This window comes from Grammomys surdaster, unplaced genomic scaffold (assembly GCF_004785775.1).
Source record: "Grammomys surdaster isolate TR1022 unplaced genomic scaffold, NIH_TR_1.0 205, whole genome shotgun sequence".
In the NCBI taxonomy this organism is placed as follows: Eukaryota; Metazoa; Chordata; class Mammalia; order Rodentia; family Muridae; genus Grammomys; species Grammomys surdaster.
The window spans coordinates 3188563-3200941 of NW_021604650.1; the positions used below are offsets into that span (position 1 = coordinate 3188563).

Genomic DNA, 12379 nt, shown 5'->3' on the forward strand with positions numbered 1-12379 from the left:
GTGAATTATCAGGTCCAGAAGATTTGAAGTGGGATATCAATGTAGTTGAAGTGCCTGCACGTGAAGGGAGCTGGTTCTGTGGAGAATACTAGCATGTGAATGAATGCTCTCCCAGAGCTGGCTTTCAAGGGTAGAGCTGAAAGAGCTCTGCCTAGAGGCCAACTGGGAAGGGAGAGGTTCCACTGGAGGAGCTGACATGGCACCGAGCATAGCATGGAAAGTGAAAAGACCCTGGGTCAGATGCATATTGCTTCAAAGGCAAACTGATATAGAAAGTTCTAGATGCTCAACTTTTTTTCCTTTTGTTTTTGAAACAGGGTTTCTCTGTATAGCCCTGGCTGTCCTGGAACTCCATCTGTAGACCAGGATAGCCTCAGACTCACAGAGACCCACCTGCCTCTGCCTCCCAAGTGCTGGGATTAAAGGCATGCGCCACCACTTTCCAGTTTAGATGTACAATTTTTAAAGTTTATTATTATTTTATTTTTATGTGTATGAGTATTTTGCCTGAATGTTTGTTTGTGCACTGTGCATGTGGCTAGTGTTCATGGAGGCCATAAAATGGTATCAGACCCCCTAGAACTGGGTTTATAAGTGGTTGTGAGCTGCCAGATGGGTATGGGACTTGAACCCGGGTCCTCTGGAAGAGTAGCCATTTCAGTGCTCTTAGCTGCTGAGCCATCTCTCCAGCACCTCAGGGTTTGTATTTGTCTTGTTATGGACCATCAGTAACAGTGTGGGTATAACACTGCTTCATGCACAGCTTCCACATCAGATACCACTTGGATACCTGAAATCGGAGGATGATGGTCCACACTAGCCCAAGGGTCAGACGGTGGTTTCCATCCACAATGTCGTGGGAGCCCATGTTTTCCAAGTGCACCTTCTGCTCCTTCAGGAACTGCAGTGCTTTATCTACATTCTCCAGGCAGTGAATCCGCATTCGGCCTTTGGTGGGTTTTGGCTGTCAGGGGACAGAGGGTACAGTGGCATGAGATCATGACGTTTTTCAGCAACCTGCTCCATCTCCCATTATCTCCTTCAGGGAACACAGGGCCAGCCCAGAGGTCAGGGAGCCCAAGCAAGTTTACAGATGAGGCTTGGGCAGATTAAGATTCCCAAGGGAATTAATTGTGCTCAGAGTGGGTGGGAGAAGAAATGTTTTCAATAGGGTCACTGTTCCCATTTCTGCAGAGCATGGCTCTTGTGTAATCCATGTAGCAAAGCCCCTTGGAGTGAGCCCATCCTCTGGGCAGAGGAGCCATGGTGCTCTGCTCTGCTTTCTATGGGCCCTCCTATGGTTTGTTCTGTTGGCCAGTCTCTGAGGTTCCCTCTTCCATCCATTACCCCAGCTCACCAGGGTCTCTCCCGAGAGCACCTCCAGGAGCCTCAGGAGGTTGCGCCCGTCCCGCAGGTCGCTGTACAGGTCTCCCACCCGGCATGTCACCCGGGCCAGGTGGGAGTTCACCCACTTGGTGAAGGTTTTCTTCTGCACGGCTTCTCGCTCATCTGCAGTGGCAACAAGGAGTCATTTCTGTCCTTCAAGAACAGAGTGCCTGCTTTGAAACACCAGCGGGCAGGGTGTAGGATGGGGTACTTGGGATGCCTGAGAGAGTAGAAGTAACAGCTAGAGGCAGGCAGGGTTGGAGAAGGGCCAGAAAGAAAAAAAAAAAAACAAACCACTAATCTAAACAATGAAGAAATGAAAAGGCAGGGATGAGCTTCTGAGCAAAGGAGAAGTAAAGCAAGACAAACAAAAGACAGGAGGGAGCGGGGCAACAGTGGGTCACACTTTTAATCCCAGCACTCCAGAGACTACGGCAGGTGGATCTCTGAGTAAGAGGGCAGTCTAATATACAGAGTGAGTTTAAGGACAGACAGAGCTAAACAGAGAAACCCTGTCTTGAAAAACCAAAAAAGAAGGAGGAGGAGGAAAAGGAGGAAGAAGATGATGAGGAGAAGAAGGAGCAGGAAGAGGAGAAGGAAGAAGTAGGAAAAAAAAAAAGAAACAAGCAAACCAACAATCCAACAGTCAGCCCAGGGGGAAGGGAGTTTCTAGGGTTAGGATTCATGCTGTAACAGTATTGAAGTACTGGGTAGCTTACTCAGTGCCTCAGTTTCTCCATTTGTAGGATGAGTATATTCTTATCTTATTGAATCACTGTGACAATTAAATGAGATACATCTAGCGGGTGCCCAGGGCAGCATGGCTCTCTACGGGGGAGCGTCCATAGGGCACACCCTCCTTCTCCTTTAGATGTGGCCAGGGAGGAGGTGTAGCCTGTAAATCTGGCAGTAGATCTCATAGTTAGCCTCAGTGAAAAGGCTGTGTGGGTCTTCAAGGCCCTGGGTTGTGTACAGAAAAGGTAAGCTACTCCTACCCTAAGGCAGAGTTGCACAGTTAGCTGTAGAGGATCTAAGTCTACAACACCAGTACCCTAAGATTAAGAAATATTTTATTAGAATTTAGACTCTGAATTCCAAACCAGCTAGAGCGGATCTCACCAAACAGTGAGATCCTATCTCAAACAAAAACAAAAACAAAAGAACAAAAAGAAATAGGAACTTTCAAGTTCAAGGGAGCAAGTTCAGGTAGAATTGAGTGCCAGCTTTCAAGAGAGGCAGGCAAGGTGGGGTAGCCTCATCCCCAGGGAAGTTCCTGACAAGGGATGCTGTCAGGTTGCACAGGAAACTGATGATTACTACAGACTTTGTAAACATAGAGGTGAGACATGCTCTGCACTGTGAGCCACTCTGGACCAGGGCTCTGCACTGTAAGCCACTCTGGACCAGGGCTCTGCACTGTAAGCCACTCTGGACCAGGGCTCTGCACTGTAAGCCACTCTGGACCAGGGCTCCTGCCAGCTGCGCTTGGAGAGCCCGAGGAGGAAGTGTGTAGAGCTCCATCTGCCTCCACCTCAGCCCCAGCACCTCAGAAACTTAGACTCATCCCTTAATTTCACATTCCTGTGCACCTCCCCCACAGAACAACCACACACCCATGTCTACTCCTGACTTTCTCATCTCCAATTCCTGTGCCGATGCCAAACCTGGGGTCCTAATCACCCATGGTGACTCTGGGCCTCTTTCAGGATCTCCAGGCCCTATATAAGTTGAAGACAGCTTAAGTCATCTAGCCATTACTGAACCTAGGGAGGCCTCCCTGAAACCTGGCCCACTGGGGTGAGGCACACAGGTACACTAAAAATGGAAGCTGAACCTAGAAAGACCCAGTAAATCCAGGCACTAAAGTGCAGCACCACAAGACACCCACAACATCCCTGAACACACATACCATGAAATAAACTTATTTAGGCCACGATAAGCCTTGCTGTCCAGGCATCTATGCGACCTGTGAGTACAAACCCTCTCTCCTTCGACCAACGCTCTCCCATTCTCCACACATCCTCCCTTCACACCCATTCAGAACATTAAAGGAGAACATAAAAGCTCTAGGTCCTAGGCCTCCGGGCCATTGCCCTTCTCCCCTTCCTTAACAAGGCCAGCATGGCCAAACCATGAGGGTGAGCTGACAGGGGAGAGTGCTGTTGCTCCTCCAGCTGAAAACATTAACCCTCCATCCACACCACCTTTGCACCCGGCAGGGCAACTCAAGGTCACACCCCTTATGGCACCCCTGATCCCACCCCGAGTCTCAATCAGTGGGATTCCAGTTGTACACATGCCTGCATTCTCTGGCTACTTTTAATGATCCCCTCTAAACGTCACCACTTTGTCCCTCAACATAAACTTTCGAGTCACACAAAGGGGTAGGCATGGGTTCTGGGTCTGCTAGCTCTTCCTGCCCCAGGTTGGGCCCCTTTGGCACAACAGGCTCCCCTCTGCCCAGGGAAACTCACCTTGAAGCTGTTTGAAGCGTCCTTCCAGCACACTGGCATACTGAGCAGGATTGATGAACGCAGCTGGTGAGAGCAGGACGCCCCCAGGGTTCTGAGACCCTTCCACAGCCTCATAGTAAAACTCACCAGCCCCGTTCAGGCCATTTCCATGGACCCTGCCCACTCCGTTTGTACTCATGGTGCCTGCTGCCTCCTACTCAGCCTGTGGCCCAGAGTCCATGCTCCTCTGCCGGGGCAGGGCCTTGAGTGTGTATCCCCTGAGCCTGTGCTGGGGGGGTGGGGGGGGCTTCCAGAAAAAGGCTTCCTCCGTACCTGGTTGGGTGGAGTGGTTTCAAGGATGCTGGGAGTTTCAAGGAGTGGGGAAAAAGTTATGGGATGCCTCAGCTTCTGAGACAGTGTGTGGGGCACACCTGGCTGTAGGGAGAGGAGACAGAGGCAGCTCCAGACAAACAGGTCGGACAGTGGCGGGGGAGGGGCGGGCTGCTTAGGAGGCGGAGCCAGTTGGGGCATGGCCAGGCCCTGCAGGGGCGGAGGAGGGAGTTGCCAGCACCCAGAGACCTGTTCGTCAGGCTACTAGTTGCCCAAGACTAGGGAAAACCTGCCAGAGGGGGCCCCAAAGCAAACTCCTGCTTTCAGAAGGTCTGCAGGTGGGCCAGCCTCTCTGGGCATCTCTAGGTGGTCTTGTTCCAGGACGCCTGAGCTTTGATCTCAGCCCTGAGAGCAAAGAAATGCGGAAGCAAGATCCTGGAAGAGAAGCCAGGTGTTGACTTCTATGACCTCCTCTGGGGAGTAAGTACTGTGACTGTCCTCCAGTATCAGCCCTTTTCCGCTGCCCACCAGGCCCCTCAGTGAATATCCCAGCCCCTGTACACCCTAATATTAAGTACATCTATCAGGTGCCCGGTAACACTGGGCAAGTTATCAGGTGCCCTTCCTACCTCTTATTGGGTCTCTGCTTCTGCCACTCTTAGCCTACGCTTGTTCCTCCTCATCTTTAATTATTTAGGGTTTATTTGGGACCTGTTGAGTGAGTGGCACCGTACTTACAAAGCAATGCCCATTCACAGATGCCTCTTCAGGGAAATAAACACTATATGAGAGCACTGAGTGTGCCTGCCTGTGTGTGTGTGTGTGTGTGTGTGTGTGTGTGTGTGCGTGTACTGCGACAGTTCTGATTGGCAAGGGTCTTATGTGCAGTTTGACAATACTGGGACATATGTATCAAGTGCTCAGGCTTGGTAGCAGTACTAGGTGACATGTGGCATGCTCACTGATGCGGTGAGAGTTTTAGGTAGCACCTGTCATAGGAACTAGACCTGGCAAGTTTATTGGGTGGCATGCAGCATGTGCACATAGACATCGTGATTACATTGGTTGGCATGTGACCTGTACAGACACAGTGACAGTTCTGGGAGGTATGTGTCACTGCAGATACCATGAAAGTTTTGGGTAGCATGTGCATCATACATCAGTGACAGTTGACAGAGGACACATGCATCTAAAACCAGGGTGCCAGGCACACTTCTCCAACAGAGGTGACATTTCCATGCCCCACGTTTTCTGTCTTCTCTGAGCTACTAATATGAGTATTTCATCAGCCGGCCTTCAGTCTCAGCTAGGAAGACGCCAGGAGAAAGTGACCCATGAACCCAACAAGCTGGAACCATTGTCTGATGCTGGGCTGGCTGAGTACAGCTTCCTGGGAAAGCTTTTAAGAATCATGAGTTTCTGGACTACATGTCTAAAGATTCTGAAGTTCATCTTTCTTGAGAAATGATATTTGTAAAAAATCATCTAGACCTCCAAATCTCTTCTGCTGGGAGCTGCCCCACTGGGAAACCACTCCTTAAGTGGAAGTAATGAGCTCTCACATTGGAACTGACTGGCCCATGGGCAGGTCAGCGTGAGGGTGGATGAATGTGGAAGGCAGCTTGGGTGGGTGGCCTTAGGGTGTGTAGGTGACTCAATCCCAAAGCAGCCACTGGCTGGTGGTGGTGTCAGGTGGCAATTGCACTCCTGTTGCTATGACCACTATTCCCCCCCCCCCATGCAGGAGGCCAGTCAGACTGGTTTGTTTGTCCCAGCTCAGCCAAGGGGAGAGCCCTGGCCATAGGGGAGGGCAGGGGCCGAGGGGGGGTGGTGGTGGAGCACAAGCCCTGAGAGAATGGGAGGGCAGCTGCTAAGAGAACTGCTTCAGGGAACAGGTAAATAAAACAACTGCAGTAACAGGCAGCAGGTAGGAGGGGGCGGGAGAGTGGCAGGAAGATAATGGGCCAGGAGGGGAACAGCTGTGGGAAATGACTGTAGAAATAAGGGAGGGCACGTTGGGAGGGAAGGTGAGGGAGAGGTGGATGGGGACAGAAGTGACAACTGGAGTAATAAGGCAGGGCTGGGGACCTGATGCAGGGCTAATGTCATGAAACTAAGCTCATCTACCCAGCTGGCTCCTTCCAGGGGTTAATGTGTGTGACATCTGTAGGCTAGGGAGAAGGAAGCTAGGGGGTGCTGTACACTACGCGAGGTTTATCCTTGAAGTTGCATCTGGTGACCAGGGGTCTCTATCTGTTTCTTCAGAACAGCAGCTTAGAAAATGAAGCAAGTCTTCTCATAAAACAGAAAGATTCTCCATCCCAAGCTCATAAACCCACCTCTACCAGTCTCTTCACCTCCCTGCCCCTCCCGTACCTGCCAGGGCCTTAATTCTGGACCTCTCAAAGAGGCGGGCCGAACTGCTGTCATTGTCCCAATCTGAGTCGGGCAGGTCCCAGCGGTTGTTGATGTCACTGTACTGGCCCTGGATCTCCAAGCTGTCGAAGTCAGTGGGTGACAGAGTGCTGCTCATGGTGGTGGGTGGCTTCCTGTTCCTACAAGAAGACAGGCTGCTGAGCAGCGCCTTGGGGAGGGGGGCCGCCACTCCTCAGGCCTTTCTTCTTCTTTTTGTTTGTATTTTTCAAGACATAGCTTCTCTCTGTACCCCTGCCTGTCCTGGAACTTGCTTTGTAAACCAGGCTGACCTTAAACTTAAGAGATTCCCCAGCCTCTGCCTCCCACATGCTGGGACTGAAGGTGTGCAGCATCATGCCCGGGTTATCATGCCCTTCTATCTGCTTGCCCTAGCTCTCCTTTGCTTTGCTGGGAGCAGAGGTTATGGCTGAGTAGCTTTCTTTTGTTGGTGAAAATTAGCCCCCCATTGGGAAGCCTCCCTGAGGGAGTGGCTAGACAGGAACAAGGAGAGACAGATGCACTTGAAGGAAGACAGGAAAGGCAGGCAGGAAGGAAGGAAGGCAGGCAGGAAGGCAAGAAGGAAGCAACAGAGCCTGGAAGGGCTTCAAGGATCATAGGCCAGAGCTCCATAGTGAAGAGCACATATGCTGAAGGAAGCAAAGGTCTGAGAGTAATAATGCACACAGCAGATATAAGTCTCCTTGGGCAGTAAACAGAAAATGATGTTTTTAGTCTCCAGTTCTACTCTTATCCTGAGTCTTCTCTATAAGTACCTGGAGATTAAAGACCCAGATTCAGATTCTGCTCTAGAGTTGAGGTAAATTACCACAGATACATTAAGAAGGCTGCACTGAGACAGGCATAAACCAAATGTCTAGGTGTTCACAGGAGGACACAGCATGGTTCTTACCTCTGGGGTTCTTTTTCTTACTACAGAAAATGCTTCCTAAGTTCTTTTTTTTTTTAAGATTTATTTATTTATTTTATGTATATGCATACACTGTAGCTGTCTTCAGACACACCAGAAGAGGGCATCCAATCACATTACAGATGGTTGTGAGCCACCATATGGTTACTGGGAATTGACTGAACTCAGGACCTCTGGAAGAGCAGTCAGTGCTCTTAACCACTGAGCCATCTCTCCAGCTCCACTTCCTAAGTTCTTAACAAATGTCAGTTGTGCTGTGTGTCCCTGTCAGTCATGAGCAGAGAGCCTTCCCTGATTCACAGATGAAGTAGCCATGCTGCTGCAGTTAACCCACAAGCTCAAGTTTATTTGGCTTGAAGCTACAGGACTAGGTTTTGAAGCAAGGTTCTTTTTGACTTTTAAAAAGAGCAACTTGCCCTAATTTTTTTTCAATTTTGTTTTATGGATATGAAAGTTTTGCTGCATATATGTGTATGTGTGTGTGTGTGTGTGTGTGTGTGTGCACATGCGCGCGTATACTATGTGTTTGCCTGGTTTCCAGAGAGGCAAAAAGAGGATGCTGGATTCCCTGGAACTGAAGTTACAGCTGGTTGTGAGTTGATATGTGGGTGCTAGGAATTGAACCTGGGTCCTCTGAAAGAACTACCACTGCTTTTGACCACTGAGCCATCTTTTCAGCCTCTTTCTGCTTTCATCATTGCCTCTGACTGATACAGAGAACATCTCCCTGACCATCCCAAAGCCCCTCAGCAGTGCCCTGAGGGATCAGCACTCATCTCAGCCTTCCGTGGCCAGGCTGTGGTGTCTGGATCACACATGCTTGTGGCCAGGCTGTGGTGTCTGGATCACGCATGCTTGCCAGTACTATTCATGATCTTAACTTAAGCAAACATGCTCTGCCCTCAAATGAGCTTCAGATTAACTGCTGGAGATTTTTTCTGAAAGTCTGTTAGGTTCAAAGTTCTTGTGTAATACAACATTTAGTAGCCAATCCTGGGCATGGGGGTAGAGAGCTGTGAACTTTAACAGAACTCTAAACCCTGCATTTCTCAATTTCCTAATACATCTCCAACACAGGCATTTTAAACTCACGATCTACTTCCTACCCAAGGACTATGACCTTGGCAATACCTGATCTGGGAAGAAAGGAGAAAACCCTCTCATGTGGTCTGGGGGAAGGCTGGGTGGTGAAATCCTTGGTGTGGAGGATGGTGTGTTCACATGGACACAACAGATCTTGGCTACTATGATTAGCTGGTTCCAAAGAGCTGAGCCTGGTCTTCTTTAAGGGCAGGGCTGCCCGCCTGACTCACACCAGCATTTCCCTGGGAGTGGCATGAAGAAGGTATGTTCTAGTTTCCTTTTGGTTCTTGTGATAAAACCCTCTGACCAAAATCAACTTAGGGAAGGATTTATTTGGCTTATAAATTTCAAGTCACAGTCCATCGCTGAGGAAAGTCAGGGCAGCAACTGTGCTTACTTTTTTTTTTTTTTTTGGCTATAGCTCAGGACCAGCTGCTCAGGGAAAGGTGCTGCCCAGTGTGGACTGAGACCTCTTACATCAATTAATAATCTGGACAACCCCCAGAGACATGACCACAGGCCAGTCTGTTCTAGGCAATTCCTTAATGGAGGCTTTCCTCTCAGATGACAAGGCTTTATCCCATTGACAGTTAAAGCTAAGGAGGCCAAGTTGTAAAGAATAAAGGTCTCCAGTCCCTAGACTTGGGTCTTTTGTTACTCTATAGACAGAGAGCTTAGTCTCCATTAGGCCTAGGAGATCCTCCCCATCATTTTCTACCAATAGAGTCACTGGATTTGCTCTGTAAATATTTATATAAAACTAAATTGTAGGACAAAGTCAAATCACCCTGAGCAAAGAGCACTATAAGCCAGGCATGACCTGAGCCAGTCACCCAACACTTTTGGTTTTGAACAAGAAACTAAAGTGTGACTCAGAAGGACTGCCCTCAGCCCTACTGTGTTTGGAGTTAAAAGTCTCCCAGCTAGAGGCCACTCAGCTCAGCTAAGGTAAGGGTGTTAGAACAACCAGAAGCACTCCCATTAAGACACCCAGTTTTCCTAATTAGTTTTACTGTTTTCCTTTTATAGGAAAAAAAAAAACTCCTACAAACCTACTAAAGCCAGCCCCCAGGGCTGTTTCTTGTTGTTGCTTGTTTGTTGCCAATGTCCTTACTACTCCTTTATGTAGGGAAGTGCTGCCAACTTCTCTGCAGACCCCATCACACCTTTGCTCCTCCCAGAACCTACCAGTGTCCTGGCCTGGGATTCTGACCTTCCAGGGATGTGTGGCTGGGAAGGTCTTGCTGGAACCTATCCCTACCCAAGTACTGCTGGGTACAGACTGCTTAGCTATGGGCTGGTCCTGCAGGAAGCTGTCCCTCTCTCACCTTCCTCCACTGACACTGGTTTGAAAAATTAGGAACCCCATTTCCTGCCCTGCCTTGCCTTCTATTTCCCCCGTTCTTTACCTCCCTCCTCTGTGCTTCATTTAGCACTCTGCATGCAGCTGTTACTGTGCTTAACACAGTTATTAGTTGTTTATGTGTCTCTGCTTGTTCCACTTTTAACTTCTTGAGAACTGGAGAATTGATCATTCAGCAAAACAGGTATTCAATAAAGAGGTATCACAGGAATTTCCCATAATTCTTATTTTGGTCACTGAATCAATGTCTTTCTTAGGGATGAGGAGAAGGCTCAAGGAAAGAATGAAGATGGAGGAGGAAAGGCCTGCTTCTCAGCCGGAGGACTTTCAGGGCTGGGCCACTGAAACAGACCAGCCTGGCACATCTGGAATGGGCCCGGGACTTTCATTCCCAGGCAGCTCATGGACGGCCACTAATGTCCAAAGATGACAAGCAAGCAGCTGGGACCACTTAGGGACCTCTGAGAGCTGAGATGGCACAGGGTGTCTGGAGTGAGTGTGTTTGTGGGTGGCGTGTGTGTGTGTCTGTGTGTCTGTGTGTGTGTGTGCAGGCACTATCCCAAGCTAAACGCAATACCTCTTCTCAGGAGCGAGAGCCGCAGGCCAGGACAGAGAGAAGATGAGTATGAGGCGGGCTTTAGAACTCATCACCTCATCAAACGGAACTGACAACTAGAGGAAGGAGTGCAGGGCTTGGCAGCCTCTAGAAGTCAAAGCTGAATAAATGACCAGAGGGTAAGTAATACATTAGGGCAGATAGGGACTTTGGTAAAGTAAAAATCTCATTTGATTTAAATTATAAATGGATGGATTGGCATGGAGAAAAAAGAAAAAAGAATCACAGTGAAACCTGGGTGCTTTAAAAAGCAAGAGAAAGATGCATCAGGACAAGGAGGGGGGACCCCAACCTTTCCCCAGTCAGTGAGAAATTTGGGAGCTGGGCTGAAGACATTGAGATTTTCATTTTCTCCTTTAGAATTTGCTATTTAGGCTGAGCATGGTGTTGCACACATGTAATCTCCGCACCCAAGAAACTGGCAGGAAGATCACCTGCTCTAAAAAAATAAATAAATGAAAAATCCTTCACCCGGGGCATAATTATTCAGACTCACTTCCCCTCGACTGCCACCCCCGTAGCTAAGCTTGAGCTGACATCAGTTTCTTTACCGGAAAAGTCTAAGCTCCATCTTAGCTTTTCCTTCACATCCCCCCCCCCCCCCCGCCCTCCATCCTGTGCTCCTCTCAACATGCCGAGAGGTTGCCCCCACGCTCAAGCTGAGATACACACGTACACATTTGAAACTCACTCTTCTCTCTTCACCTTCAAGAGAAACTGGGTTGTGGATATCGACTGACAATACCTACAAACCCAGGCTCTCAAAATTGGAATTGTAATGGGGGAAGACAGCTGAGAAACAGCCCACAGAGAAATCATGTTAGGACAGGGGCAAGTCTGCATCTCAGACAAGCATGCAGTGTCACGGGCTCCTGGGGTGCAGGAGGCTGGAGCCAAAGTGGATGGTGTAAACGGAGTGTGGAGCCTGAACTGGAGACCTAGGCAGGCAGCCTTGCTGGGTAGTTGTGTGACAGGAAGAATCCACAGGCCTGTAACTGTACAGGGCCCCAGAAACACCTTACACAACGCTTCCTCACTGCGTGAAGAGGATTTATCCTCTCAAGCAGCTACAGCCAGCTCCACCAACAGTGTCCACTTCTCTTATCAATGAAAACCCTAAAGGGCAGTATGGAGCTATAGCTGACACAGTGGAGAGGAAAAGCCCACGCAGCCCCATAGCCAGCTGCTAACAAGCTGCGGAGCTAGATGAAGCTGGGTATTCACAGGCCCCAAGCAGACCTAGTGCGTCCCCAGTCCCACTATCAGCACTGGCCGGTCCGCCGCAGGAACCGACGCACGGTTAAAAACATGCGCTGCCAGAAGCGCTCCGAGCCCAGGCGACCCCGATCCATCAGCGCGTCTGTCAGCCCAACTCTTCCAGACTCTTCTCTGCGCTCCATAGAGGTCCGCGTGCCCCAAGCCTCGGCCCCCACAGTCTTCACAGTGGTACCTTGTTGACCCGCACAGGACACGGGCACTCGGCGTCGCATCCTCCCTCCTGAGCTCCCCAGGACCGACCCCGCCGCCTGCACGCGGCCGCACAAAGCGCGCCTCCTTGCCGGCCGGGACAAAGCGGGCCGGGGCGCCGGCTGCACCTACCTGGGTGCGGAGCGCCTGCCGGGCAGCGGGAGCGTGGCTGGCGGGGACCGACTGGTCGTCGCCGCCCCCACAGCCGAGTTGCGAGGGGTGGTTGCGAGAGGCTACTGGCGGCGGTGGCGGGGCGGCCCGGGGCGCACGGCAGGAGGGCGCTGTCACAGGGCGCGAGCGGCGCGGGGGGCGCGCGGGGCCGGCGGCCGCGGGGCGCG

The 12379-nt window shown here is 50.4% G+C and overlaps 1 protein-coding gene and 1 long non-coding RNA gene across 4 annotated transcripts in view; one reads left to right on the top strand and one right to left on the bottom strand.

Annotated features, from left to right (window-relative positions):
• Positions 1-6720, bottom strand: part of Sptbn2 (spectrin beta, non-erythrocytic 2) — a 32573-nt gene extending 25853 nt beyond the window's left edge. For 2 of the 3 annotated variants that reach the window (XM_028771235.1, XM_028771234.1), the window contains exons 1-3: positions 3861-4336; positions 1358-1509; positions 791-964 (exon numbers count right to left, since the gene is read on the bottom strand). In XM_028771235.1, the coding sequence (XP_028627068.1) occupies positions 791-964; positions 1358-1509; positions 3861-4038 (504 nt within the window). In that variant the 5' untranslated portion in view covers positions 4039-4336. Of the gene's footprint in view, positions 1-790; positions 965-1357; positions 1510-3860; positions 4337-6545 lie in introns of those variants that run through there. The other variant, XM_028771236.1, reaches the window with a different exon arrangement.
• A 2265-nt stretch (positions 6721-8985) lies between these two features.
• LOC114624313 lies at positions 8986-11044 on the top strand. The gene is made up of 2 exons (XR_003711908.1): positions 8986-10450; positions 10546-11044. It is a non-coding gene; the product is annotated as an uncharacterized LOC114624313 (long non-coding RNA).
• The last annotated feature ends 1335 nt before the right edge of the window (positions 11045-12379 follow it).